The sequence below is a fragment of the Mesoplodon densirostris genome, chromosome 6, assembly GCF_025265405.1.
Source record: "Mesoplodon densirostris isolate mMesDen1 chromosome 6, mMesDen1 primary haplotype, whole genome shotgun sequence".
Classification (NCBI taxonomy): domain Eukaryota; kingdom Metazoa; phylum Chordata; class Mammalia; order Artiodactyla; family Ziphiidae; genus Mesoplodon; species Mesoplodon densirostris.
Genome location: NC_082666.1, coordinates 455010 through 479779, shown reverse-complemented (window position 1 = coordinate 479779; position 24770 = coordinate 455010). Strand labels below are relative to the sequence as shown.

At 54.3% G+C, this 24770-nt stretch overlaps 1 protein-coding gene across 8 annotated transcripts in view; it reads left to right on the top strand.

Annotated features, from left to right (window-relative positions):
• The window catches only part of EHMT1 (euchromatic histone lysine methyltransferase 1), a 145800-nt gene that overhangs the window by 90446 nt on the left and 30584 nt on the right, over window positions 1-24770 (top strand). For all 8 annotated transcript variants that reach the window (XM_060101874.1, XM_060101873.1, XM_060101872.1 and 5 more), the window contains exons 7-15: window positions 2253-2330; window positions 3491-3611; window positions 6731-6862; window positions 8833-8978; window positions 15255-15398; window positions 16183-16409; window positions 18147-18320; window positions 19435-19517; window positions 20870-20976. In XM_060101874.1, the coding sequence (XP_059957857.1) occupies window positions 2253-2330; window positions 3491-3611; window positions 6731-6862; window positions 8833-8978; window positions 15255-15398; window positions 16183-16409; window positions 18147-18320; window positions 19435-19517; window positions 20870-20976 (1212 nt within the window). The remainder of the gene's footprint in view (window positions 1-2252; window positions 2331-3490; window positions 3612-6730; window positions 6863-8832; window positions 8979-15254; window positions 15399-16182; window positions 16410-18146; window positions 18321-19434; window positions 19518-20869; window positions 20977-24770) is intronic.

Sequence of the window (24770 nt, the reverse complement as noted above, 5' to 3'; positions counted from 1 at the left end):
CAAACTACAGAGCCCAGGTACCACAACTAGAGAGAGAAAACCCACACGCCACAACTAGAGAGAAGCCCGCATGCCACAACGAAAGGTCCCACGTGCTGCAAGTAAGACCCGATGCAGCCAAAAAAAAAAAAAAAAGAAAAGAAAGAAGTGCGGGTTGCCACTTCCTTCCCTCACACGAGCACGCCACATTGGTCATTCTTGCTGTGATGCTCTAAGGTGAAAACCGGAAGGAAACATTAATATTTTAAAGGACAAGGGAGTTTGCTGGGAATATAATCATGCATCTAAAAAAATCCAGGGAAACCAGCTGAGCGGCTGCTGTAGCCAGTGAGCTGAGCTTGTGTGGTCCTGCCAGTCAGAAAATATAAGGACAGCTTGTCCATAATATCAGTAAACACCTGACAACACTTGTTAACCTCCTGAATGGAAAGCGTCAGGCTGTGCATATGCACAGCCACTGGTGCTTGCCAGAGTCCCTGCTCCACCTGGACGGTCTTGAGGCCGGTGTATCAGTGTGGGTCCTTAGAAGGTAAGGGTTGTTTGAACAACAAAACCACAATATCACACCTAGAAATTAGCTGTAAGTCTTTAATGTCACCACAGTGCTTAGCAATACATTTAACAAGAAATGTGTGTTATCTATAAGGAAAAATAGTAAAACTTTACTGAAAGAGGTTAAAAAAAAGAGTAAGTTCATGGAATGACCCATTATTTGTCTGATTGAGAAGATCCATTCTTTCATCTCCCTTTCCCCATGAATTCAGAACTGTTCTCATCAAAATTCCCACAGGATTTTCTGTGGGACCAGCTGACATGGGAGTCGTTCACGGCGAGAGCGGGCTGGGGGGTGGGGGAGAGGTTAGCAGGACAGATATGGAGGGGGTTCAAGCAGGGATTCGTGCAGGCACGGCAGAGCCGTGAGAGAGCGGAGCAGGGTGGCCACGGTGCACCTGTCTGTCTGCAGAGATACAGTTTGTTGTAAGGGTTGGGTTTTCAGTTTGTTCGCAAGGGATCATGAACTTTCAATAAATGTTATTGGGAAAATTGGGGGCAAAGTGAAGGCCGACCCTTAGATCAAGGTGCACAACAAATGTACACTCCATTCTGGAATAGGTGGGGGTGATGGGTGCACAACTCTGAATACACTCAAGACCACTGAATTGTGTACTTTAAAAGGGTGAATTTAAGGGTAGGTGAATTATAAATCAGTAAAGCTGTTATTTAAAAAAGCAAACTCCAGAAGATTTAAAGTGTCAACACAAAATATTTAACTGTGGGAAAAAGTGTTGGAAACCGTTTTTCTAATCTCAAATGAAGGCCTTCTGTTGTAAGACACAAACCTAGAAGCCACGAAGGGAGAGACTGAGAGGTTCGACTTGTCCAGATTAAAACCCCAGAAGTTTTACTTTAAAAAGAAATAGCAGAAGCAGAGCCTATAGAGCTTGATAGGAGAATGTTTATAACATATTTAACAGACAGTGTGTGTGTAGCTTCCACAGTTACTAAGAAAGCAAGGACCCAGTGGAAATACGGGCTGGGGCTGTGGTCACGCAATATACAGTGGGAGAAACGGAGGAGCACGCGTGGGAGACACTCGGAGGGTGGTGTGGCCCCTCAGAGGGCCTGGGGGTGCCCTGTGGGCGCCCCACACCCGGAGCGTCCTGCACGGGTGGGAGGGTCTAACCCTTCCTGTGAGATCGTGAGGGTGCGGTCACCGCGTGGCCCCTCGAGGAGCCGCAGCCTGGTGCGCGGGGAGGGGCGGAGGGGGCGCGCGGCTCCTGTGTAGGTAGAGAAGGTGAACCCAGGTGCCTCTGCTGTTCTGTTACGGAAAGATCCCACGGCGTACTGTTCATTAGAAGAGAGTAAGACGCAGAAGCGTGCTGGGCTCTCTGCCCCTGCAGGCAGACACTCCCGTGCTCGCCCACGGGTGCCCAGCATTGGCAGCAGGTCGAGGCCCTGGGGCTGGGCGGGCTCGCGGGTCGCGGGGGGTAAATTTTGTGTTTTATATTAGTCTGTGGCCTCTGAAAACCTTTTTGCGGTGAGCGCAGTCTCTCATGCGCACTGATCTGCATACGTCCGAGTCACGTCGGATCGGTGCTCCAGGTCAGCGCTGGAGCCTGGCATGGGGGCAGCCCTTCCGGGCCGGGCCCTTGGGGAGCGGGGGCATCTCCAAGGTGTGTCGGGTCAGATCGCCTGCCACCAGCGGGTCTCATTGGTTTGTTTTCTTTTTGGCTCCTGGCGGGGCTGCTCAGATGGAGGGCGAATCTGAAGAGGAGCAGGAGTCGGCCGGCACCGGGGAGGAGGAGGAGGACGGAGACGAGTCCGATCTGGTAACCTGTGCACGGGTGACGCGGGGCTCCTGGCAGAGGAGCCACATGGGAGCCGCAGAGAAAGCGGCCCGAGCAGAGAGCCAGGGAGGAGCCGCCGGGTGGACTGGGCGAGGGAAGATCGAGGCGTCCGAGGTGGACTCTCAGGCCCTCCGCGGGCTGGACGTGGCTCAGAGCTGAGGGGTGCGAGCGAGGCGACCTTGTGGGGGCAGGGTCAGAGGGCGGGGCTGTGGGGGGAGGGCGGAGCCTGGAGAGCCTGCGGGCCGCCCAGGCCATCGGGCAGGGCAGGGAAGGGAGTCTGTGCAGGGAGAAGGAGAAAGTGGCCACGTGGGTGGCGGAGATGAGCACTGGGAGGGGCTGTTGTGTCTGGCGATAAACGTGTTCCTTTGGGGTCGTAGACTGAAACGCAGGGAGCTGTGGTGCTGCTCTCGGCAGACTTTTTTCCCAGAGCTTTGCTCTGAAGGGGGCACAGGAACAAGGTGCTGGAGGGAGCACAGGGCACCTGGGCATCTCAGGGGGCCCAGCACGAGGGCTCGGGCTCCAGGGTAACTGTTGGAAAGGCCAGTGAGCCGCCCTTGGTGTATCTTTTTATCTCATGAACACACATTTAAATTTTTCTTTTTCTATCCATAGTTAACAGGGGTTGTGAGATCCTGGTGGTGGAGTCGTTAGAAAGGCTAGTGGTTCATGCTCTGCATCTCCTGTAACTCGTGGCAGTTAGATGCCCTTTCTGCGTCTAGATTTGAGACACGTATACTCACAGGAATCTTGAAATGTTGTAAATTAATGATAATTTCTTTCCTTGTGCTCCATGTAACGGCTAATTTAGACATAGATTTGAAGCACATTGAGGCTTTGATGGTTCCTTTTCTCATGAGCGAGATGAATGGGTGCATGTAATTAAAGGGGGGATTCTCTTACTGAACTTGCTTAGTTACTGGTAGGACTTTTTCACTTATTCTTTCTTGTGCCAAACTCAAGTAACTGAGCTTAGAGTGATATTTAGGGAAAAGCAGGAGTGTCTTTAAGAATGTGACCTAGAAAAATGTCTAAAAGTGAAATTAATCTTCTAGTTGAATTATCACGATACAGCAAGAAAACAGAACTTCTGCTTCCAGAGCGCCCATGCTTTGCTCTTTCTGTTCCTTTCCCTTGGTTCTCAGAGTTCTGAATCCAGTATCAAGAAGAAGTTTCTCAAGAGGAAAGGGAAGCCTGACAGCCCCTGGATCAAGCCAGCGAGGAAGAGGAGGCGGAGAAGTAAAAAGAAGCCCTGCTCCGTGCTAGGTAAACACGGAGCCACATGCAGGACCCCGGGGAGAAGCGGGCCGTGGGGGGCTTGGGGCTGGGGTTCTGTGTAGGACTTCATTTGAACGGAAGACTCCACTGTTTAAAAAACTAAAAACATCAGAAACAGCTTTATTAGAGACCCCCCAGGTGATGCCAGGGGGTCTCCTTCCAGCAGGCCCCCGTGGTGTGGCCACACGCTGACCGCCCCCACCTTCCCTGCGTCCCGCCCTCATTGTCCTGTGCGGGCCGGCCCCTGGTCCACACAGTGGCTCTCAGCCCTTTGCTCAGATTCCCTTGATCTGGAGGTAGCCTTGTTAAAGGGACAGCTGGGAAGGGCATGATGTCCAAGTTAGTGGCCCAGAGGCCCCGTCTTTGCAGCTTTGCCATGGAGGCCTTGGCGTAGCATGAAGTGTGTGTTGCTGAGGTGTTCGGTTGGTGGGCCTCACCACGTGCGTGTGACAGGAGACCCCTGCCACCTTCGCTGCGCGATGGAGACCTTCCCTCCGCAGCCAGCCCTCCCCCGGCCCGGGCACCTCTGCTCCACGTCGTCTCTGCAGATGGGTTAGCGCTGTGGAGAACGCTTACGGGTGGATCCTTCTCTCTGGCTTCTCCGAGAGTAACGGAGGGTCGTCCGTGTTGTTGGCGGGAGGTGTTCCACGCGCAGCTGTCTGTGGTTTGTTTATCCCTCACCTGTTGGACATTTGGTCTCATTCCAGTTTTTGGCCCTTACAGATAAACTGCTGCGGAGTTTATGTACACGTGTTTCTAGAGCAAATGCTCCGTTTACCTGGGGTAAACGTTTAGGAGTGGAGAATGGCTGGGTCATGCTGTGTGTCTCCCCTCTCAGTGCTGCCAGCTGTTTCCCGAAGGGCTTGTCCTGCTCTGCATTCCCGCCGCAGCACGGGAGCGGTCCAGCCCCGCACGGGCCCCCGCAGCGCTTGCGCGGTCGGTCTCTGATTCCGGTGGGGCTGGCTAGTGTGTGGAGCTGTCTCGCTGCGGGGTCACCTACCCGAGAACGAGGCTGCACAGCTTGGCCTTTATCTCCTCGTAACGCGCTCATACCGGTTGCTTACGTTAAAATCCGAATGTATATCTTCTCACCGAGTTGTGACTCCTTTCAGTGTTCTGGATACAGGTCTTTTGCGAGATAGATGTTTGCAAGTATGTGCACCTACTAAAAGTTTTAAAAAATGTTTGCTGAAGTCTAATTGATGGATTGTTTTCTTTTAAAATTCATGCTTTTCATGATCTCAGAAGACATCTTTGACTTAACCAACCCACGACACAAAGATTTTGTCCCATGTTTTCTTCTTGAAGTTTTATAGTTAGCCCGTACATGTGGGTCTCTGATCCACTTTGTGTGTGTGAGTGTGTGTGTGTGTTGTCGGGCAGCTCACTTTTTTGCCTGTGCTGTTCCAGCTGTTCCAGCACCATTAGTTGCATTGACTTTTCTTTCTTCACTTAACCTTTCGAAACGTTGTTGACAGTCACCGTATGGCTGTTTCTACACTTTCTAGTCTGTTTTATTGATTGATTTTTCTCTATACCAGCACCGCAAAGCTGCAGGACTTCTTTCTGTCTTGCACAGTTATTTTAGCGTTCTTCTAGATTCCCCTGATAGAAAAGCAGGTTTACAGAGCTGTCCCTGAAATGCAAAGGGCTGCTGGAGGCCCATGTGAGGCAGTCAGTTTCAGACTGGAGTCAGGTGGCTGGTGGGGTTTGTTGACCCACCAGGCACACGTGTGTGTCCCGTTCACTCATGTTTCCTTGTCTCTCAACCAGGAATCATCAGCCAAGATCAGAATACCCCATGTGGTTTCTGCTGTCGGCTGACAAAAGCCTTTGTAGATCCAAGACTAAAAGTTGTTTTGGGTAGAGGCTTCATCTTCACCATCTTGTGTGTAATGTGTAGAATGCCTGCCTAAATAATTAATTTTTACAATTTTATTTATTTATTTATTTATTTATTTTTGCGGTACGCAGGCCTCTCAATGTTGTGGCCTCTCCTGTTGCGGAGCACAGGCTCCGGACGGACGTGCAGGCTCAGCGGCCATGGCTCACGGGCCCAGCCGCTCCGCGGCATGCGGGATCCTCCCGGACCGGGGCACGAACCTGTGTCCCCTGCATCGGCAGGTGGACTCTCAACCACTGCGCCACCAGGGAAGCCCTAAGTAATTATTTAAACGGGAGTTTGAATTTTATTTCCTCCTGTAAAGTGTTTAAAATCGCACAAAGGCTACTCAGTTCCTCAGATAGGTGATGATTTCTCGCTGGTGGTTGGCTCCTTCCTGTCTGAGATCTAGGTTGAGACTGTGGCCTGAATTCAGAGTCTTTGGGCACCAAACCTCTCTGTGTTATGGCTCGTTCATTTCCCATCTTTGAATAATGTCGATGACAAGTATTTAAAACTTGGCTCTGAACTATGGGCATTTGCCCTTTGCTGGTGGTGTTATTATCCTGTGTAAATGCATGTTTTCACAGGCTTCCTCAGTGAAATGCCCTTAGAATGGCAGTTACCTGGGTGGGCCTCCTGGGACTTGTGGACAGGAGCCCCCTCCCTTGACGGGCTCCTCACTTACACACATTCCTCTCCTTGGCCTGTTCAGATTGTGTTGCCCTTTGGTGGGGTGATGTGCTTCGTAAACCCCTTTCTCACAGGAGGACGCTCCCTGCGGCCCTGCAGCCTTTCCTTGTGGATCCTGCAGCCCAGCTGTCTGAGGCTGGGCTGGTTCCACAGCAACGCTGCACGTCTGGGGCTTCTTTAGCTGCTGTACATCAGCCGGTCTTTCAAAGCCGCCATTCAGATTTTACTCTTGTATTCACAGAGCGTATGTGCACGACGTTTTTATGTGTCCTTGATTATTTGATCAGCTTTTATCTAGCTGGTGTGTTTGTAGAGAAAGGTGTTTCCACATGCCCACACCTTTGCTTTCCTCGACATGGCTGCCCTCTCCCCAGGGAGGTCGTGCGGAAATGGGAACCAGCAGAAGTGCAGGATGGGGGCCCGGATGCTATGTGTGTTTGTTGTCTGAGTGGCTCGTGAGCACCCCATGGCGCCTCCCATGGGTCGCGAGGCCCCTGCGCACTGTGTTTGACGTGTGTGCCTTTGAACGCAGGTTCCGAAGCGTATGCATCGTCTTCAGGAAGCGCAGAGCAGATGGCACCCAGCGACGGCACGGGGTACATGGAGGTTTCGCTGGACTCCCTGGATCTCCGAGTCAAGGGCACGCTGGCCTCCGACACAGAAGGTGAGTGCACGCGTGGCCAGGGCCAGCTGGCGGGGGTGGGGGAGGGCGCGTTTGGTGTCGAGTGGGCAGGACACCGGGCCAGTGTGCTGTGTCCCTGTGGCGCTCTAGTAAGGCGGCCCCAGGGGTCGGGTGCAGTTGCCCACCAAGGTCAGGAGTCCTGCGAGCCATGCGTGTTTATATGGAGCTCCCCGTGGGAGGTGACCCTGGGCCCTGGCTGCATGCAAGTGGCGTCGTTCTGCACAACGTGGCTTTTTTACGATCCCTGATTCCAACAATGTTGGTGGAAATGTGTCTTCTCGTCGGTGTTGAGCTGGTGGTGCCCCATGGTGGCATATCTGGAGCCGGGCCTTGAAGTCCCTGGCACTGAAGCTCTGGGGGTCCTTGGCTCTGGGGCTGGGGCCACACACTCCTCGCCATCTGAAAATCTTTACCAGTGGATATTAATTAATAGCTGTTTGGCTCTTTTGAAAAATTTCTTTGAAATGAAACATGCGGAAAATGTAAAATCCCTGTTACTTACACACCATGGATTTTGCTGCTGTCGGGGTTTAACCAATCATTCTTTAAAGGACAAATAACCGGCTTTTAGCGTTTTGAACACTAGAGGACTTTTGGTTTACTTGTTTAGTTTAGGAAATCACATCTTTAGCTTAAGACGAAAATCGTAGGCTTGTGTGTCGGAGAAGTAGCCGCTCTTCTTGCTGCACACAGCAGAAACCCTCTCCAGTCATCACCTCATGCCTTCCTTCCCGATGAAGTGACGTCTGTGTTTACTGTTTCTAAACCTGCTCTTAGCTTTGTCTCAGGAAGGTGCCGACTTGGACGCCAGCAGGAAGTAGTGCTCGTTTTACCACATTGCCTGGGGTCAGAGGTGAGAGGGCAGCACAGCAGGGGCACCTGCTGCCCCTGTCTGTTGTCTGAGCTGAGCCCCGGAGGGTGAGGGAGGTGGCCTCTGCCTTTAATGTGTATGTTCAGCTTCTGGTAAAAGTAAGGGCCACGCTGGGGGGAGCCCCTTGGAGGAGGAGGAGAGTCTGTGGGGCGCCATGTAAGGTGCTTCCCTGAGGGTGTTCCCTGGATTGACAGCCACCGTTGGAGGGACCCGTGGATGTGTCCAGTCACGCAGGGCCTGGGGTGTCAGCGCTTTGGAAGGACGAGTCAGGTCCCCCAGTTTTGTGTGCATTTAGTGCTAGGGTTCCAGACCCTCTAGGGGGGCAGCTGTGGGGCCTGAGGCTGGGCAGGAGGGCAGGGGGCCTGGGGCTCCTTGGAGAAGGGCCATGTGACCTGGATGGGTGCGGAGGGTGGGGACGGGTCCTGGTTCGTGGGGGTCCAGGCGAGCCGGCCTGCCATGTCTGTAGGGACCCCCGCTTACCCTACACCCCTACTTCGTTGCACGAGAAGGAACATGAAACACGCCTTCCTTTGGAAGCCGTGGCTGGGTCAGGGGGTCTTTCTGGCCACTGGCCTCTGTCCCTACTGCAAGCCGGCCTAGCCGCGGGCTGCCTTCCTCCCAGTGCTGCCTGCCTTGCCCGGCCTGTAAGTCGGGTCAGGCGGTGATGTGCTGCGCCCAACACTTTCTTCGTGATCCTGGTTTTCTTCTTCGTGTTCCCCACTTCTTTCCTCCTTCGGCCTAACGAGCAGGCTCTTTGCGCTGTTGTAGTGGGTGAGGAATGCTCTAGGTGATCACGAGACAGGCTGCCTCCAAACCCTTTCAGCTTGAACCGAACGTTCGCTTCGTGGCTGCAATTCTAAAACCAAGTGACGGAGACAAGCGCTTTCTGGCTGGGAAGCACGTGGGAAACGAAGTCCCAGGCGGTCTGGCTCCTGGACCTCGGCTCCTGGGCGGCTGCCTGCGGGCGTGTCTGCAGGGACTGTGTCCGTGCTTTCTTGCCCTGCGGAGGTGGGGGGGGCGGGGCCGAGTGTAGCAAAGCTCTCTGGGCTGTGGCGGCGACACGCATTGTGTGTGACCGCAGGGCTGGCCAACGGTCCCGACGTAGGCGAGACGGACGGCCTTCAGGAGGTGCCCCTCTGCAGCTGCCGGATGGAGACCCCGAAAAGCCGGGAGATCACCACCCTGGCCAACAACCAGTGCATGGCCACAGAGAGCGTGGACCACCAGGTGAGCGGGTTTGCGTTCCTGTGCGAGGGGGGCCCCGGCCGGCAGCACCGGTGCTGCTCAGGAGGACGGTGCTGTGTGCGCGGCCGGGCAGGAGTGGTGGTTGGGAGCCGACACGGCTGCAGGCGCTGCTCCGCTGAGGTCACGCTTTCCCAAAGGCTTTTCTACTTTGCTGTGAACTCGGACGTGGATGGGTGAGAGGCAGAGCTGCACCTGAGGCTGCTCGCAGCCCCTCCACAGGCCCCGTCCCCTTCTTTAGAAGGACTGTCCGTGATGAAAGCGTTACAGTTGGCCTCTGCACCTGCTGCTCGGCGTCCGAGCCGCCAGCACTTGGGTCTGTCCCGCGCTGCTCGCTTGGCTTCGAGCCAACGTTGAGCACTTGTCTCCTGTAACAGAAGTAACAGTAATTCCCACTATCACGTGACGCCTAGCTGGTGGTCAGACGTCTGTGTTCTCTGCTCTGGCTGAATCCGGGTGGGTTCTGCCCACCCTCCTGCGGCCCCGCCACTGGCCCGGGGCCGGTCATTCCCTTTAGTTCCCGAATCTTAGGACTGGAGGTCGGAGCTCGTCCAGGTGCTGAGATTGTCACTGCGTTCCGGCCGGCTTTGGTGGGGGCACTGTGAGGTCGAGTTCCTGCCCTCGGTCCATCGTCCGGTGAGAGGTTGCGGGGTGGCGGCTCCACGGTTCTCTTGTTCCTCCTGCAGTGACTCTCCGGTGTCTCTGGAACAGAACTTCCTCACCATCTGGGGCTGTTTGTGCCCCTGAAACATGCTTCATCCTGCATTCGCAGAACAACCAGTGACTTCGTGGTCTCTTTTGCTGCTCTTCCGAGTAACTAGTCGGTGCCTTGACGCCGTCCGGGGCCCCTCCCACCCGCTCCCCAAGGTTCATCTTAGGAACTCACGGTCTTCTCTCTTTTCAACCTGTTACATATAAAATTTTTTGTTGTAAAATGAAATACAAACCCAGAAAACAATACAAGACAAATGTTCGGCCTGATGAGTCTGTCTAGGGTGGGCACTCTGGTAACCATTTCCCAGGGTCAGGAAATGGGATTGTCCCCAAATAGCTGCCGCCCGGCTTCTGCTTTCTAAATGGTTTCACCAGCCGTACAGGTGTCCCTAGACGCTGTTGCCCATTTGTCCTTTGTCTTCCTTTCCCTTTATGTGTGGAACAGCCGGGCCATTTGACCCCGTGGTCTGAGCAGTGGCTCCCATGCTCACGGGGCCTCCAGCGCCTCTGTCTGCAGTTCATACAGAGGTGGACCTGGCTCAGCCGAGGGGAGTTTAGTCCAAGATAAAGGCTCATGATATCTGGTTGCCTCTCTTTTTCTGATGTTGGCAGCTGTTGAGTCTTCATGCCTGTATTTATTAATTCATCAGAGGCTCCAAAACGGTGATGTTGTGTCGCTTACTGCTCATTTACTAGCTGGGTGGCTTCATAAAGAGCCTCGTCATCTCGTCTGCTCTTTTGTTACCCAGCAGAACATCTCAGAGGAAGGACCTCGCTGGTGCTTGAGCCTTTCTCTTTATTTCCCAGTCGTTCAGGTAATGAATTTGTTCTCTGTCATCTTCTGAGGTTGGCCAGCTCTTACTTTTAAAATATCATTATGAACTCATGTGTTTGAACAGATTTGACGGGTTCTAATCTTTGTATTGTTGTTGTTGTTATTATTACTATTATTATTATTATTTTTGAAGCTTCACCCCCACCCCCACCCCCACCCCTTGGCCTGCAGGACCCTCTTCATATTGGACTCTTTTAGGGGATGTGCATGGTCAAAACTATTTTTATAACGATACTAAAAAGTTAAGTGCCTTTTCACTTACTCTTTCACAGAGTGTACAGTGGCATTTTGTACGTTTGCAAGACCTGTATAACTCAGGGAATGAGTGATTTTCATGGTGTTACAAAATCGTTCACAGTGCAAGACACATGGATGGATTTTAGTTTAAAGGTACTAAACTTGTGGACAGTGGATTGAGATTTTTACATTGCAGCAAATCTTTTGAGAAACTACCCCTTGTAGAGTTTTGCTGTGGTGTCAGAGAAGAACGTCCACATTTGTCTGCTCTGAATGCAGAAGCAGATATGAGGTTCATCTGTCTTATTAAACCAGATATTAAAGAGCTTTGTGAATAATATAAAACAATGACATTTCTCATTAACTTTTTTTTTTTTTTTTTTTTTTTTTTTTTGCGGTATGTGGGCCTCTCACTGTTGTGGCCTCTCCCATTGCGGAGCACAGGCTCCAGACACACTGGCTTACGGGCCTAGCTGCTCCGTAGCATGTAGGATCTTCCTGGACCGGGGCACGAACCCGTGTCCCCTGCATCGGCAGGCAGACTCTAAACCACTGCGCCACCAGGGAAGCCCTCATTAACTTTTTTAAAAGTACTTTTTAATTAAAATACATTCTTTACATGATAGGTTTATTGCTATTTTTAAATAAATTAATATTTTAAAATTTTCTCTCTTAATTTCTAACATGGTAAATATTAATAGACGTACCCCATTTGGACAAAAGCTCTTTGGGACCTTTGGTAATTTTTAAGACTATAAAAGAACACTGAACCCGGAGATTTTGAGAACCACTGTTCTTGATTTTCTCTTTTCTTCATTTCTCTTGTCCCTGTCCTGCTCACTTTCAACTCAGCTTTGTCCTGGTGTCCTCGTGCCCCAAACTAGAAGGGGTCCAGGCAGGTTGGGTTTAAGGGTTCCTGGCGGCTGGCCCGCACTGGCCCCAGGTCTTAGGCAGCCCCAGACTTGCTGGGATTGGGCAGGGTCTCTCCCAGGTCGCCTGCTCTTCTCAGCCCCAGGGAGGACCTTTTGGTATCTTGGTTCCCACCTGTCCTTGGGTCCACAAGACACTGCCTCGCTGTGTCCCTCTTCCCCCATCCTCCCCCCTCCTCCTGCCCAGGCACCAGCGTCTAGCAGGCCCACCCTTACCCATTTGCATCCTGTGGCCTTTGGTTTTGAATTAAGTGTTGTCTCTGGGTTTTGGTTTTGCTGTCTAGTTGTTCTCTTTTTTTGTGGGATTCCAGGAAATTCTTAAGCTGCTGCTATTTTCCCAAAAATATTTTTTCTCTTTCGATGCTCAGGTTGCCTCGGCCTTAGCTGGCAACAGCCCCTCAGAGCTAATAGCTCCTTCATCCTGTGTCTCCTTCCCATCAGCTTTATTGAGGCATAATTCACACACTTGAGGTCACCTTTCTGCGTGTGTGTCTCTGAGTCACATGAGTGACTCAGATCACACGAGTGACACGTGTGACAGATGCACACGATCGTGTGACCAACACGCTCCTCTGATTTCTGTGCGAGGGAGGGGTGTCGACTCTTCAGCTCGGGCCGTTTTTATGTGACTCCTGTCTTCTTGGGGGTCCACTGTGCCCTTGGGGATTCGGGGTGTCTGGTGCTGACACAGGACACCCCCCACCCACCCCCCACCCCCCCGCCGCTGGACCTGTGCTGCCTGTATGTTTGGAGGTCTCTTTAGACAGCATGTCCTGCACAGGGCCTGATAGTCTCCGTCTTCCCAGTGGTGTGTTTGGAGCATCCCCATTGCACTTATCAGGGTAGTTGGGTTACAGTCTGACATCTTAATAGTGCTAAGAATTATGCCATCTGTTCTTCCTTTTTCTTCATTTTCTGCCTCTTGGATTGAATTCCACCCCCCGCCCCCTCGCTGCGCTGGGTCTTTGTTGTGGCTCACAGGAGCGCGTGGGCTTAGTTGCCCCGAGGCATGTGGGATCTTAGTTCCCCGGACAGGGATCGGACTCGTGTTCCCTGCATTGGAAGGTGGATTCTTAACCACTGGACCACCAGGGAAGTCCCAGGTTGAAATTTTTTATGATTCCAATTTATTCCACTGTTGGCTTTATTTTTTACGTATTTTCCTCACGTTTTCAGCAGTTGCTCTGGAGTTTGTAACATACATCCTTAGTTTATCACGGTCTTGCTTGAATTGATATCATACCACTTAACATGTAATGTAAGACTCTTACATGCGTGGGCCCAAATCCTGTCTCCCATCTTTTGTCATAAGTTTCAGTTTCATATATGCTATTATTTTTGTACATACTCATCTTTTAGACTGAGTAACCGTAATCGTCTCTGGTTTCCCTTTATTTAAACTGCATCCAGAGCGTTCTTTCTCTGTTCCGATCTGATTTCTCTCTGATACCACAGTCCCTGTGCTCGAGGACCCTTCCCCCCGTAGCACAAGTCTGCTCATAATGAATTCTCTTTTGTTTGTTTGAAAAAGTCCTGTTTTGCTTCCAATTTTGAGAGACACTTTGATGGGTACAGAATTCTGGGCACTTAGAGACATCGGTCGGTGTTGCCGTCCAAAAGTCCCGAGGAGAGGCCACGGCCCTTGTCGCTGTGGTCCTCTGCGCTGACCTCTGAGGCTGAGGTGTGGGGTTGTGCTGCTCTCTCTTGGTGTTTGTCCTCTTTAGGTTTCTCTGAGCTTCTTGGACTTGTACCTGGTGTCTCTGTTTTCCTAGAAAATCAGTTCCTGCCCGGTGGCTCTTTATTTTTTCTCTTTCCAAAACCAGTCACTCGACGTGGGCTCATGGGATGTCATCTCACAGCTGATGGGGGCTCCACACTTGCATTCCCTTCCCATTTTGGGGTCCGACGGTTTCTGTTGACCTTCCTCCTTGCTGAGTGTACTTGAGCCAGTCAGAGGCCTCCACCTGTGTCTCCTGACGGCCTCGCGGGTCCTGGTGGTGGTGGTGGGCGTCCTGGTGGCTGTTTGTTTTCCCCCCACCCGCTGCTGGAGATCCTGAATGTCCACGATGTGGGCTGCGGGTGGGTCTCAGGGTCCCTCCCCGCAAGCAACCCTTGGCTCTTTTTTTTTTTCTTTTCCGATACACGGGCCTTTCACTGTTGTGGCCTCTCCCGTTGCGGAGCACAGGCTCCAGACGCGCAGGCTCAGCGGCCATGGCTCATGGGCCCAGCCGCTCCACGGCACGTGGGATCTTCCCGGACCGGGGCACGAACCCGTGTCCCCTGCATCGGCAGGCGGACTGTCAACCACTGCGCCACCAGGGAAGCCCGTTTGGCTCCTTTTACTTTTCCTCCTGGGATTTTCTCCACGTTCTCAAATACCTGCTTTCTACCCTCCTTTCCTGACCTCTCCTTTGAGGTGTTGTCTGAGGGCTCTTACTGTGGGAAGGGTGCCCCCGCCCACCCCCCGCACCGCGGTCTGCATCTGTCTGTCCCTCCCTCCGTCGATCGAGGCGGGAGCCTCTTTGCTGTTTTCGTGGAAGCGCCCACAGCTGAGCCAGGGGTTTCCTCTCCTGAGCAACCTTTCCTTTTTCTCAGACTTAGTAATGACCTCGTTTCTCAGTGTTTTCTTTGTGCCTGTTACCGATTCCACCCCAAACTGATGGACTTGCTCACTTTGTAGGGTTTTCGGACACCTCGGTCCCTCTCAGCAGGGGGCGCGTTGCCTCAGCAGCTCCTTGAGGGAGGTTCCTGGGGGGAAGGTCTGGGCCGATCCTCTCCTGTCGCTGCGGCTTCACGGGCGCAGTTTCCTCTCAGGTCCTGGTCACATCCCCGTCTGCTTTGGGCCGTCCGCGTCTCGGGAGCCCCGGCCCTCCCTCTGGGTCCTCTCTGTGGAGACTCCAGCCTTCTCACGTCTTCTCCACTTTCCACATTTTTGACTTTTTGCTTTACTTTAGAAAATTCCCTCCGTTTCCCAGCGCTTCCATGGAAATTTCACTTCTCCCTCCTATTTCTGGTTCTGAGAGCTTGTTTTTGTTCCCCTCCTTGTGGCCTCCTGTTCCAGCCTCAGAGCCGCCTGGGCCCCTTTCCTGAGGGCATTGGCCCCATCCCCCCCCCCATCTCTGGGCTCCATGGAGTCTCTGAGAATGGGCTCCCTTGAGGAACAGGCGAGGAGGAAGCCGGGGCTGGGGACGCGTCGCCCACACCAGCTGCCAGGAGGCGAGGGTCCTTGTTGGAAGGCGCCAGGGCGACAGTGGGCACGGGCGGGCCGCCCGAGTGCTGGTGGGTCCTGCGGATTCTCTGCGCTCTCCACTGCTGGCCGTGCCGCCTGGCATGTGTCCTGTTCCCTTCGATGCCCCAGCCCCCAGCCCAGGCTGTTCTCCTCATGCGGCCGCCGTGACCCCCTGGTCCGTGAACTGGCGGCACAGCCCCTCATCACGTCGCGGAGGAGCCGGCCGCCTTCCTGCTTTGATTTCCTGACACCGCCCCCCCGCCCCGCCCCCCGCCCTGTGGCATGGCAGCGGCTGACCCGGTCTCGTCTGATTGCAGCTGGGCAGGTGCACGAACAGCGTGGTCAAGCATGAGCTGATGCGCCCGTCCAGCAAGGCGCCGCTCCTGGTGCTGTGTGAGGACCACCGGGGCCGGATGGTGAAGCACCAGTGCTGTCCTGGCTGCGGCTACTTCTGCACCGCCGTGAGTGCCCGGCTCCCTCTCTCCTGCAGTTGGCCTCTGGGGGCACCTGGGCCCCCGGCTCCCTTCCTGCCGCTCACGTGTCTACCTAGGCAGGGCCGTCTGGCCCTCCACTGCGTCCTGCTCGCCAGTGCCTCCGGGATCTTCTCCATCAGTGACTTCATCCGCAGATGCTCACGTGGCTCACACGGCCCTTACTTGGTCTCTGTGTGGCCCTTTGTGCTCCTGGGCCCAGAGCCTCTCCCCCAGGGGCTTCTCCGGACGTCACGCCTGTGTGCCCTCCCCATCCTCATCAGCCTTTTCTGCTTCTGCTGAAAAGAGGTTCCCGGGGAGAGTGCTGCTCTGGCTGTTCCTCACCCCAGAGCCCTGGCCTGAGGTCGGGTTGCCTGAAGGGCGTGTTGTCGGGCGCTCTCTGCCAAGGGCTGTTGGCGGGACCTCCCTCCTTGGGCTTTTGCTTCTGGGAGTCTCTTCCCGAGTGTGTCTTCCGTGGGTCTGTCTTTGGACTTATATGCAGCCCGTCCCCTGGTCAGAGCAGCTGGAGAGTGAGGCCTCGGCCTCCTCGGGGCGTGGGGATGGGGATTTTCTCTCCTTCAAATAGCACGTGTGTGGACATGCCTTGGGAGGGGCCCCGTGGACACAGGGCATGATTTCTTCTCACCCGGAGAGGGGCTGGGAGTCCCCCGGGCTCTGGCTTCCTGCCCCCACACAGAGCTCAGTTCTGGGCTTTGCTTGCTCTTCTGCATATTAGCCCCAATTAAAAGAAGATTTCTCGCCTTCCTGTTTTTAGGGTAACTTTATGGAATGTCAGCCCGAGAGCAGCATCTCTCACCGTTTCCACAAAGCCTGTGCCTCTCGCGTCAATAATGCCAGTTACTGTCCCCACTGTGGGGAGGAGACCTCCAAGGCCAAAGAGGTGACTATCGCAAAAGCAGACACGACCTCCACCGTGACGCTGGCCCCCGGGCAGGAGAAGAGCTCCACAGTGGAGGGCAGGGCCGACACCACCACAGGCAGGTACGGCGTCCCCCGAGCCCTCGGGGGTCACCTGACGATGCCCGTCTTTAATCGTTGCTGACGTCGTCCGACTTGCCAGCGTCTGTCTCCCAGCTGGCCCACGCTCGCTGTGATCTCTGACATGTGAGGCTATGAGTCACGCTGACTTCCGTTGGCTCACTGCCACTGTGCACACGTCTCTTCTGCACTCGGTGTCGTTTTGTACATTTCTTTGCCTGTTTCTGAACCAGTATCACACCATCCTAACTGATGAGGTATCACAGTATTTTCGGTCGAAGCATAGTACTCCCAGGGGTAGCTGTTAGTATACACCTGAAACATCGGTCCCTGTGCGTACTTGTCCTACCCATGTGTACCTGTGCGTGCCTGTCCCTACACATCTGTACCTCTGTGTACCTGTCCCTACCCATCTGTACCTGTGTGTAGTGTATGATATGAAACATTAGTGTCAGCTGTTGTAACATCTGTACCTGTGCGTGCCTGTCCCTACCCATCTGTACCTGTCCCTACACATCTGTACCTGTGTATGCCTGTCCCTAAACATCTGTACCTGTGTGTACCTGTCCCTACACATCTATACCTGTGTGTAGTGTATGATATGAAACATTAGTGTCAGCTGTTGTAACATCTGTACCTGTGTGTGCCTGTCCCTACACATCTGTACCTGTCCCTACACATCTGTACCTGTGTGTGGTGTATGATATGAGACATGAGCGTCAGCTGCTGTAGTCTGCTTTTACTGCTTCATGTTTTGGATGCCCTAGCTGAACACAGGAAAAACAGTTTTTAAAAGAGAAGGATTGATATTGGAAACATAATTTTCTTCTCAAAAGTATTCAGTAGAAATAGCTGAAGAACTCATAAAGCTAAATGGAGTCAGTCAGCCAGAGAATCAGGTAAGAAAAGGTGTCAGAAGCCTCGTCTCCACCAGCGTGTCCAGCTAGAAGGCAGGGTGATGGAGAGAGAGCCTTTCAAAACAGCAGCAAAACCCGTAACCTACCTAGGAAGAAGCAAGCGATACCACACTGATAAAAAAGGAAACTATAAAACTTCACTGAAGGTCATTTAAGAGGCTCGAATTGTAGACATTCAAAACTGAATATTGGAATGGTGTCGACTCCTTCATATTATTCTGTATTAATCGTATTAATCTATAAATTAAATGACTTTTTTTTTTTTGCGGTATGCGGACCTCTCACTGTTGTGGCCTCTCCCGTTGCGGAGCACAGGCTCCGGACGCGCAGGCTCAGTGGCCATGGCTTACGGGCCCAGCCGCTCCGTGGCATGTGGGATCTTCCCGGACTGGGGCACGAACCCGTGTCCCCTGCATCAGCAGGCAGACTCTCAACCACTGCGCCACCAGGGAAGCCCTAAATTTAATGATTTTTGAGTCAAAATTCCAAGGTGTCCCTTGCGTTGGGAGGGCAGTGGACTTTAGAGTCAACCTGAAGTTCATTCACTAAAGCATATTTGAACATTTGGCCAAAAGTCCTGGGAAAGCCGCCCTCACTTCTGAATGCCCTTTTTCTCTCGGATTTGATTCTGAGTCTGGGCTCTTCCCTCCAGGGGCTGAGCAGACAGATGGTCAGTGAACCTGAGGCCATTTTCACTCTCAGAAGAGCAGCGCAGTTGGAGGGTCCGAGTGAATCATGTTTTGTGTTTTCATTGGTTTCCACAAGAAGGGAGAGTTCCACGTCTCTAAAACTCAGAATTCCACTTATTTCTTCCTCCCCAAAGCACTGCTGGACCCCCGCTCTCAGAGGATGACAAGCCGCAGAGTACAGCCCCCCAGGTGCCCGAGGCCTTTGACCCCATGGGGCCAGCTGGGCTGGGGAAGCCAGCGCCCGGCCTCTCCCAGGGACCCGGGAAGGAAACCCTGGAGAGCGCGCTCATCGCCCTGGACTCGGAGAAGTAAGGCCTGGCCCAGCCGTGCCCTGGCCTGGCGCTCCCTTCCTGCAGACTCCTCCCCTCCATGTCCTCCTGCATGAGTCAGCTGCCGGCACTTCCGCACGCGTCCTTGTCCCCCTGCAGCGTCCGGTGCTGGCCAGGGCCACAGGTCCCAGCTGTCTGTGCCCCCAGGGCCATGGCATTCCCAGGAGGTTGAGGAGGCCTTCCTTAGGTCTCCTGCTAACATTGGTCATCAGGACCGTGCACCTTCTTTTCCATTATTTTGGGAAACGACGGCAGGTGGTTGTCCGTTACACTAAGAGCAAAGTGATCCTCTGAAGGCGTAGCGAGGACAGTCCTGGGAGGCTCTAGCACACGCCTCCCTGGACATGTTGACCGCGGCTCTGACCTCAGGACGCTAGAGCCAGTGCCACTCTGTGGCTCCTCGTCTGTGAAAGGGGAGTTTGGAGCAGGTGGCCCCTCGGTTGTCCCTGCGGCTCCCATTACTGCAGCCCACCTGTGGCTCTGTAGGAGGGCCTGGTGCCCTGACCCATGACCCCACAGGTGTCTACTGGTCACGGGGCTCCACGGTTAGGGCTCCGGACAGGCCGCACGGCTCCCTCCCTCAGAGCTTCACCTTCCTGTCTTGCTTCTCGGGAAGTTGTAGTGTTTGGGACACGTTCCTGAGTCCCCACGGCTCTTTCTTTGTCCGCCTCCAGCCTGGTCTCTGGCCCTGGTCTTATGGTGACTGTCCGGTCCCTTGCCCTACTCGCCGGGTCCAGACTCTGTACTGTGAAGAGGGTGGGTGTAGCTGAGTGTGACACGCTGCCTCCACCACCTTGGGGGGTCCCTTGACCTCATGCTATAGAGAAGCAGCTCGCTCTGTGCCCTGCACAGAATGCAGAACCTCAGGAACCATTCCCGTGCTGTGGGTGAAGGAGATGGTCACTAATTTTGGTTATTTTTACTGTGAGATGCCTGGTGGGTATGGCGTCCTTGACCTTGAGGCTGGGCAGGTGGGCCCAACCCAGGCCTTCCCAGCCTGCAGGTGCCGTGTGTGTGTGTGTGTGTGTGTGTACGTGTACGTGCGTGTGTGTGTGTAGACTGTGCTCACTGCTGTCTCGTGCTCTCTCCGCAGACCCAAGAAGCTCCGCTTCCACCCGAAGCAGCTGTACTTCTCGGCCCGGCAAGGGGAGCTACAGAAGGTGCTGCTCATGCTGGGTAGGTGGCCGCATCTGTCAGCGCCTCTCGGTGACTGTCCACCGTGTCCTGCTCTGTCCGGTTTCTCTGGTTGGTGCACACAGGCCGCCCCTGGTGTTCAGCCCGTTCACAGTGTTCATGCTCAGTCACGGCAGTGGAAGTATTCTCTAGGAGTTCCTCGTTTTTTGTTTTTTGTTTTGGTACGGGTCTTACTTGTGGCACATGGGATCTTTGTTGCATGCGGGCTCTTAGTTCTGGCATGCGGGATTTAGTTCCCTGACCAGGCATCGAACCTGGGCCCCCTGCACTGGGAGTGCAGAGTCTTAACCACTGGAACACCAAGGAAGTCCCAGGAATTCCCCGTTTTTAAACAGGAATTAAGTATGTGATTATTAGATTAAGAAGATATGTCGACTCCATGAAAGCAGAGTTAGCCAGCTGGGCTGTTGTGACATGTGGATGGAGTTGGCGCCCTTGTGTGCAGGGTGCAGCCCACCTGGCACTTGTGTTTTCAGTGTGTACCTGCCTTTGTGGTTTGTTTTGTTTTTTGTTTTTTTTTTTTGTTTTTTTTTGCGGTTCGCGGGCCTCTCGCTGCTATGGCCTCTCCCGTTGCGGAGCACAGGCTCCGGACACGCAGGCTCAGCGGCCATGGCTCACGGGCCCAGCCGCTCCGCAGCATGTGGGATCTTCCCGGACCGGGGCACGAACCCATGTCCCCTGCATCGGCAGGCAGACTCTCAACCACTGTGCCACCAGGGAAGCCCCTTTGTGGGTTTTTAACACCTGAAAACGTACTGGTCGGGTCCTTCCCAGCTCCGTCTCCTGCTGAGCAAGGGACGGCGCTTTGATTCTGAGCTCACAGCGTAGGCATGATTTCTCTGGCTTGAAAAGGCTGATTAAGAATCCTTTTACTTGACGGTAAGTCAAGAAAGCAGCTTAACGGTTTGCTCTGAAAAAAACAAAGGTTTTATTTTATGTTGGCCGAAATGGCGATTTTAATCATTTTCCTCGTGGACCTTGTGCGATGCTGAGTTCGCCTCGCCGCTCCGTCGTTGGCCTTGTAGCCCGTCTCCATTCCAGGCTGGGAGCTGTGCTCAGCAACCGCCTTCCCTGTGGGCCTGTCCTGGGGGTCCTGCTCCCTGTGGAGCATCCATCCTGGGGCCCCTCCACCCTCACGCTCGGGCCCGGGCCTGGGGACGGGAGAGACGGGGGAGCCCAGAGTTAGATGAAGGTGTCTAGGAGGAGCGCAGGTGCTGGGGGTCTCTGACCACAGGCCTGCCTGTCGGTTCTGCCTGGAGCCTTGCCAGCCCTTGCGCCATCCCGGGCTCTGGGGGCTGCACCTGCAGTAACTGGCACCTCCTGTTTGTTTGCAGTTGACGGGATCGACCCCAACTTCAAGATGGAGCACCAGAACAAGCGCTCACCTCTGCATGCTGCGGCGGAGGCCGGCCACGTGGACATCTGTCACATGCTGATTCAGGTCAGACGCGGTCTTCTTGGGGCCACCAAGGCAAGACAGCCTGGCCTGGGTCCGGAGAGCCGGGCAGCCCAGTAGTGCCAGGGGCTCCCAGGCCCACCCGCCCTGGCTCTGACCAGCGCCCTCAGCCCCTCCGCTGCCTCTCCTGCCAGCTACGCCGCCTCTGGTGATGACGCACTGCCAGTTCGTTGTTTGACTTGTTTTAGTTTGTTTGGGTTTTTAGTGTCACCGACTTCTTGGCGTGGGGGGGTTAGCTCAGGCATGCGCACATGCCTCCTCCTGCCCCCCGCCCTGCACTGAGAGCTTGCGTTCCGTGGTCGTGTAAATGTGTCCTGGACACCCCGCACCCCAATCCACCCCGAGCAGACAGACTGGCCCTGTGTCATCTGGGAAGCACATCCCCCACTCTCGGTGCCGCTGCTCTGGGACATCCCTCCCCTGGCCTGTGTTGGGGCTCTGTTTCTCGGAGGCCACGTTTAAGCCAGGTGTTTATCTCTGGACCCTTCAGGAAATTTCCTTTCACCCTCGGGTCTGGGGTTTCCCCACAGCCCAGGTTCAGGTCTGGGAGATTTTCTGTCTGGGCTCCAGGTCCCTCTGCAAGCACCTGTGTTTACCTGCTGCAGCTTCTGGACTCGCACCCTGTCCCGCTTTTCTGGGCGGCGCTCTCGGCATCACCCTCGGCTCCTCTCGGGGTCTCGCCTGTGCTGCCACGTTTTTCTGTAGCCTCTGGGTCTTCCCACAGTGTTTGGAAGCTTTATACTGGTCTGTTCATTCTGGTCTTTCTTATTTCAGGTTTCCCTCAAATGCCTGGTGGATCCTGTTTGTTTGTAAAGGAAGGGACTGAAATGCCGGTTGTGGGCTCTTGGCTGGGGCCTGTCAGCTGGAGGTTTTCGTGTCGGGTGGGTTTCAGGATGGCTCTGTGTCTGGAGAGAGCCGTCCTCTGGGCATCTCTGTTGGGACCCTGGGCGGACAACCCCCTCCCCCAGGTCTCTTGTCTAGTCACAGCTGCTCTGTGTCACTGTCGGCCTGGAGTGTCTGCTTCTTCCTCTTCTCACCTGTGCTGTGTGCACAGACTAAGATGGGATTGTATGAAGTGTGGAGCCTGCTTTTGCACTGGTGTTTTACAGTGGGGTTACCTGTTGGTTTAGATTTCTAACACCCGAGGCCCATTTGTCAGACCCCTCCCAACTTTGGCTCACACCAGAGGCTCTGTTTGGACAGATCTCTTTATTTATTTATTATTATTATTATTTTGTGGTACGCGGGCCTCTCACTGTTGTGGCCTCTCCCGTTGCAGAGCACAGGCTCCGGACGCGCAGGCTCAGCGGCCATGGCTCACGGGCCCAGCCGCTCCGTGGCATGTGGGATCCTCCCAGACCGGGGCATGAACCCGCGTCCCCTGCATCGGCAGGCAGACTCCCAACCACTGCGCCACCAGGGAAGCCCTGGACAGATCTCTTTAAATAGCATATAGCCAGCTTCTAAAAAGCTCTGACAGCCTTGGTATTTTAATAGGAATCTTCAATATACTTATGCTTACTGTAACTTTGACATTTAAAATTTATTTCTAATTTCTTATATTGTAGTTTGATTCTCAGCCTCTTAAAACAAATATTTCTTTTTTTTTTTTTCCCTCTCCTTTGCTGCCTTCTTTTGGGCTGAGTTTTGTTTTGTCTCATTTCCTTTCTCTTTATTTGCTTGGAAGTTATAGTCTTTGCTTTCTTGCCTCCAGAGGTCACTCTGTGGTTCTAACAAGTGGCCGTTTCTTGCCCAGTCTTGAGACAGGGAGGAGGAGGAGGGGGAGGAAGGAGAGGAAGGAGGAGGGGGAGGGGGAACAATTGATGGTCTTCTGACTTCATTCTTCCTTTGGAAAAGGTAGTTTCACACTCCTTTGAAAGAATCTATTCCCCCCACCCCCCAACTTTTTTTTTTTTAACACAAAAACGTGTGTGAGATACATACGGAAAAATCACTGAAACGTAAACGTCTTGGTTAATGAATGGTTCTAAAGGACTTGGCCTGATCTGCTTGCCCCCCAGAAGCACCGTGTGTCCCTCCCCTGTGGCAGCTCTCCTAGCCTGTGTTGTGACGATCAGGTGTGTGTGTTTCTGTGCGCTCACAGCCCCACAGAGATGCTCAACCCCATGGCTCAGCTCTGTCCACTTCTAAACCTCACACAGTGTGAATTCTTTGTCTGCCTCTTTCATTCAAAGAGCAAAAGCCTAAGAGTCATTCACTGATCCGCTGCCCCATTTCCTGCTTCTCCCCACTGGCCGTGATAGTGGATGACTGTCTGGGGCAAAGAACACAGGAGCTCTGTGTTCTGTTTTGCAGCTTCTTGTGAGTTGTAAGCTATTGCAGAATAAAATGTTACGTACTTTGGAAAAAACCGACGCTTTATACATCAGCGATCTTTATGACTCTGTCCCGTCTGCCCGGAGCCTGGAGGCGCGACCGTGTGACACCACTTCAGATTGGATTGTCAGCCTGGTGGTTAACTTGGTGACCCAGGTTGCAGACTTCCTGACTTGGGGGCTGTGCTCTTGTGTCCTCTTCTCCCCTAGAACCCATCCGATGTTGGACGGATTTCCTCTGCTTTGCCCCGAATCCGAGGGTACTGTTTCTTGGAGGCGCAGCTTTGGTGGGTGCCCACCTCACGTGCCCTCCTCCGGCTGGGCTCTGGCCCTGGCCCCAGGCAGCAGGCACCCTCGCTTACGCTTGGGGTCAGCGGAGGAGCACCTGTGAGGAGTGGTTCGGGTATTTCCCAGCCTGTTTAATTTTCATGCCAAGGTCTCGCTGGAAACCGCTCCATCCAGGCAACTGCGGCACAGTGGCCCTGCCACAGGTGGACACTTGCTTTAAATAACAACATTAAACGAAACCCCAGCAGGACGCATTCTGGGGTGCTCAGGCGCACGTCCGGTGTGTGGGAGCACGAGGTCAGGGGCAGCTGTGCTGGTCGCTGCCACTGACACCCTCCGGTACCCTTGGCCACCCCCAACCTTTGGCCAGCACCGGGCATGCCCGTGGTCAGAGTGACCTGCCGCGTGGCTCTCCGGGCCTGGGCCTGGGTGTGTCCCCACTTGTGGTCCCTGCTTTGACTTCTCCTACCTGGGCCTCCATCTGCTCCCCGGCTCTGTCGCCGTCCTGTCCCTCCGTGTTAGTGTTTGCTTGCATCTGGGGTCCATCTCGCCAGCTTTGCTTTTACCTGCTCTGCAGGCCGTGAGCCCAGGAGGCATCTTCTAATAGGAAAAGTGCGTTTTCTAGCAGTCATGGGCCCAGAGCGGAGGGACAGAGCGACAACCGCTGCCCTGCCCCCTGGGAGCCCAGGACGTGCCGTGGGCTGTGCTCGCCCCGCACCTCCCGGGCCCTCTGTTCCCTCTGGGTGGAGGCCCTCCTCCCGCCTCCTTCCGTGTCTCAGATCTCTCCACGTTGTCTCCTGGCCACCCCTGCCTCTTCCTGGTGATGATCACTAGCCTTTGGGCCGACTTCCCTGGTGTGGTCCTGGGTTGCCCACATGGTCCTGTGCGGGGCCTCCGTGCTGGTGGTTGGGGCCGTCACTGGCTGGTGCAGATTTCAGACACGCACACCGAGCAGCCGTCCTCACACTCTACCTGGGTGTCGGGTGGCGGGGCCTGGCCCCCCGACCCCGACCCTCTGCACCGTGCGGCCCATGGCTCTGCTCTTGGTCATCCGCCCGTCTGGGCCTCTCAGACGTGGGCCCTGTCGGGGGCTGCCCGGCCTGTGGGCTCCTCCCTTCCAGACCGTCCCCCGGGCAGGCTTGTGGCCCGGGCTCT